This window comes from Citrus clementina, unplaced genomic scaffold (genome assembly GCF_000493195.1).
Source record: "Citrus clementina cultivar Clemenules unplaced genomic scaffold, Citrus_clementina_v1.0 scaffold_6, whole genome shotgun sequence".
NCBI classification, from domain to species: Eukaryota; Viridiplantae; Streptophyta; class Magnoliopsida; order Sapindales; family Rutaceae; genus Citrus; species Citrus x clementina.
This window is the reverse complement of record NW_006262139.1, coordinates 24,686,336-24,687,942: the sequence shown is the minus strand read 5'-3', so window position 1 is coordinate 24,687,942 and position 1,607 is coordinate 24,686,336. Positions and strand designations below refer to the sequence as shown.

General features: G+C 38.0%; 1 protein-coding gene across 1 annotated transcript in view; it reads right to left on the bottom strand.

Moving 5' to 3' along the window:
- LOC18038596 (aldose 1-epimerase) overlaps window positions 1-1,607 on the bottom strand; it is a 2,925-nt gene that overhangs the window by 171 nt on the left and 1,147 nt on the right. The window contains exons 3-5 of the mRNA XM_006431043.2: window positions 805-928; window positions 601-708; window positions 4-503 (exon numbers count right to left, since the gene is read on the bottom strand). Of these exons, the coding sequence (XP_006431106.2) occupies window positions 4-503; window positions 601-708; window positions 805-928 (732 nt within the window). The remainder of the gene's footprint in view (window positions 1-3; window positions 504-600; window positions 709-804; window positions 929-1,607) is intronic.

Genomic DNA, 1,607 nt, shown 5'->3' with positions numbered 1-1,607 from the left:
AACTGCCGCATGAGGTTGATACACAAAACCACCTTTTCCCTTCACATTCTTCAAAGAGTTAGCCGTGTAAAACTGCACACCAGGTTGATTTGTCGTCAGCTTCATCACTATTCCGGATTTCTTATCGTGTACAACTGCTACCTTCTTCATTTTGTTTCCAGAGCCGGCTTCAAGCACATAGTTAATGTCATAACCATGAGGAAGCTTGTCGATTCTGCTGCCAACGATGTGAGGCTTGAGGAAATCATAGGGAGTTCCTTTCACAGACACAATGTGTCCGGTGGGAATCAATTGGCTATCTACTGGAGTGAAGTAAGAAGCAAAAATCTGGATTTCTTCGGACAGGATATCACCACTGTTGTGTCCACCCAGATTCCAGTATGTGTGTTGTGCTAGATTTACCGGAGTAGCTTTGTTTAGAGCTTTGGCTTTCATTGTTACTCTCAGCTGCTTGTCTCCAACAAGAGTGTAGCCCACAGTGACAGAGAGATCCCCAGGGAATCCTGTGAAAGATTGGAGAAATATGAACGTTAACAACAAATCATACACCAAGATGAAAGGTAATGATAAAAGAAATGAAAAAAATTTACGTATACCAACCTTGTTCGCCATCATAGCTGCGGTAGGCAAAGATAATGTGAGGAGCATGGCCTTCATTCTGATACTTCTCGACTTTCCAAACAACATCACTAAAGCCTATTTTGCCACCTAATATTCATATGAGGAATTCAATTGAATGATTATTTTTTTTTCCAATTTTGTCATTTTTTAATGAGAAAATACTTGACAGAAGCAGAATTGTACCGTGAAGCATGTTTTTGCCTTCATTGGCAACTAGCTTATAATGGATTCCGTCCAAGGTAAATTGGGCACCTCCGATTCTATTAGCAACCCGTCCAACAGTTGCTCCAATGTAAGATGAATCATTCTACATGAACGTGCAAAATTTTCTTCGTAAAACATTGAAAAGATAGTAAAACTTCTTGTATGCTGCAAAGTCAAGTGCTAGACAATGTGCAGGAACAACAGATGCCACATCTGACGGATGATCCTTTTTAATCAAACAATTTGACAGCAGCCATGTTCTTAGTCCCAATAAAACCAGGAGATGAAGAAAACTCTATCTTCTCTTGGATTGATAGGTAAAATTTTCTAAGAATAAACTTAACCATAAAGCAAGAGATAGGAGAACATTTCACTGAACTAGCCAGCCAATGTAGACCATTTGTTAGTCAATAATGCAATTTTTTCACGATAGCCAGCTGTCTCTGAGTGACATTAAGAAAGATTCAAACAGGTAAGCGTTTCCATATCACGTGGCATTCATATATTATATTAAGAAAGTTTAAGGTTATGACAAATCATATATCGCATTAAAAAATGAAAATTTCAAAGCCAACATTTGACATTTCAAGTCAATGAGAAGAAATGTAAAAGGCTACACAAGGCTCTAGATCACCATCTCTTCAGCTTATTACCTATCGAGATCAATCAGTTTTTAAATGGCCAACTTGTAAGCCACATGTATATCTTCAAGCAATTGAATCACTAATTCCAAAACTAAGGACTTTGGCTAATACAATTGACCAACTATTACTAATTGTCGG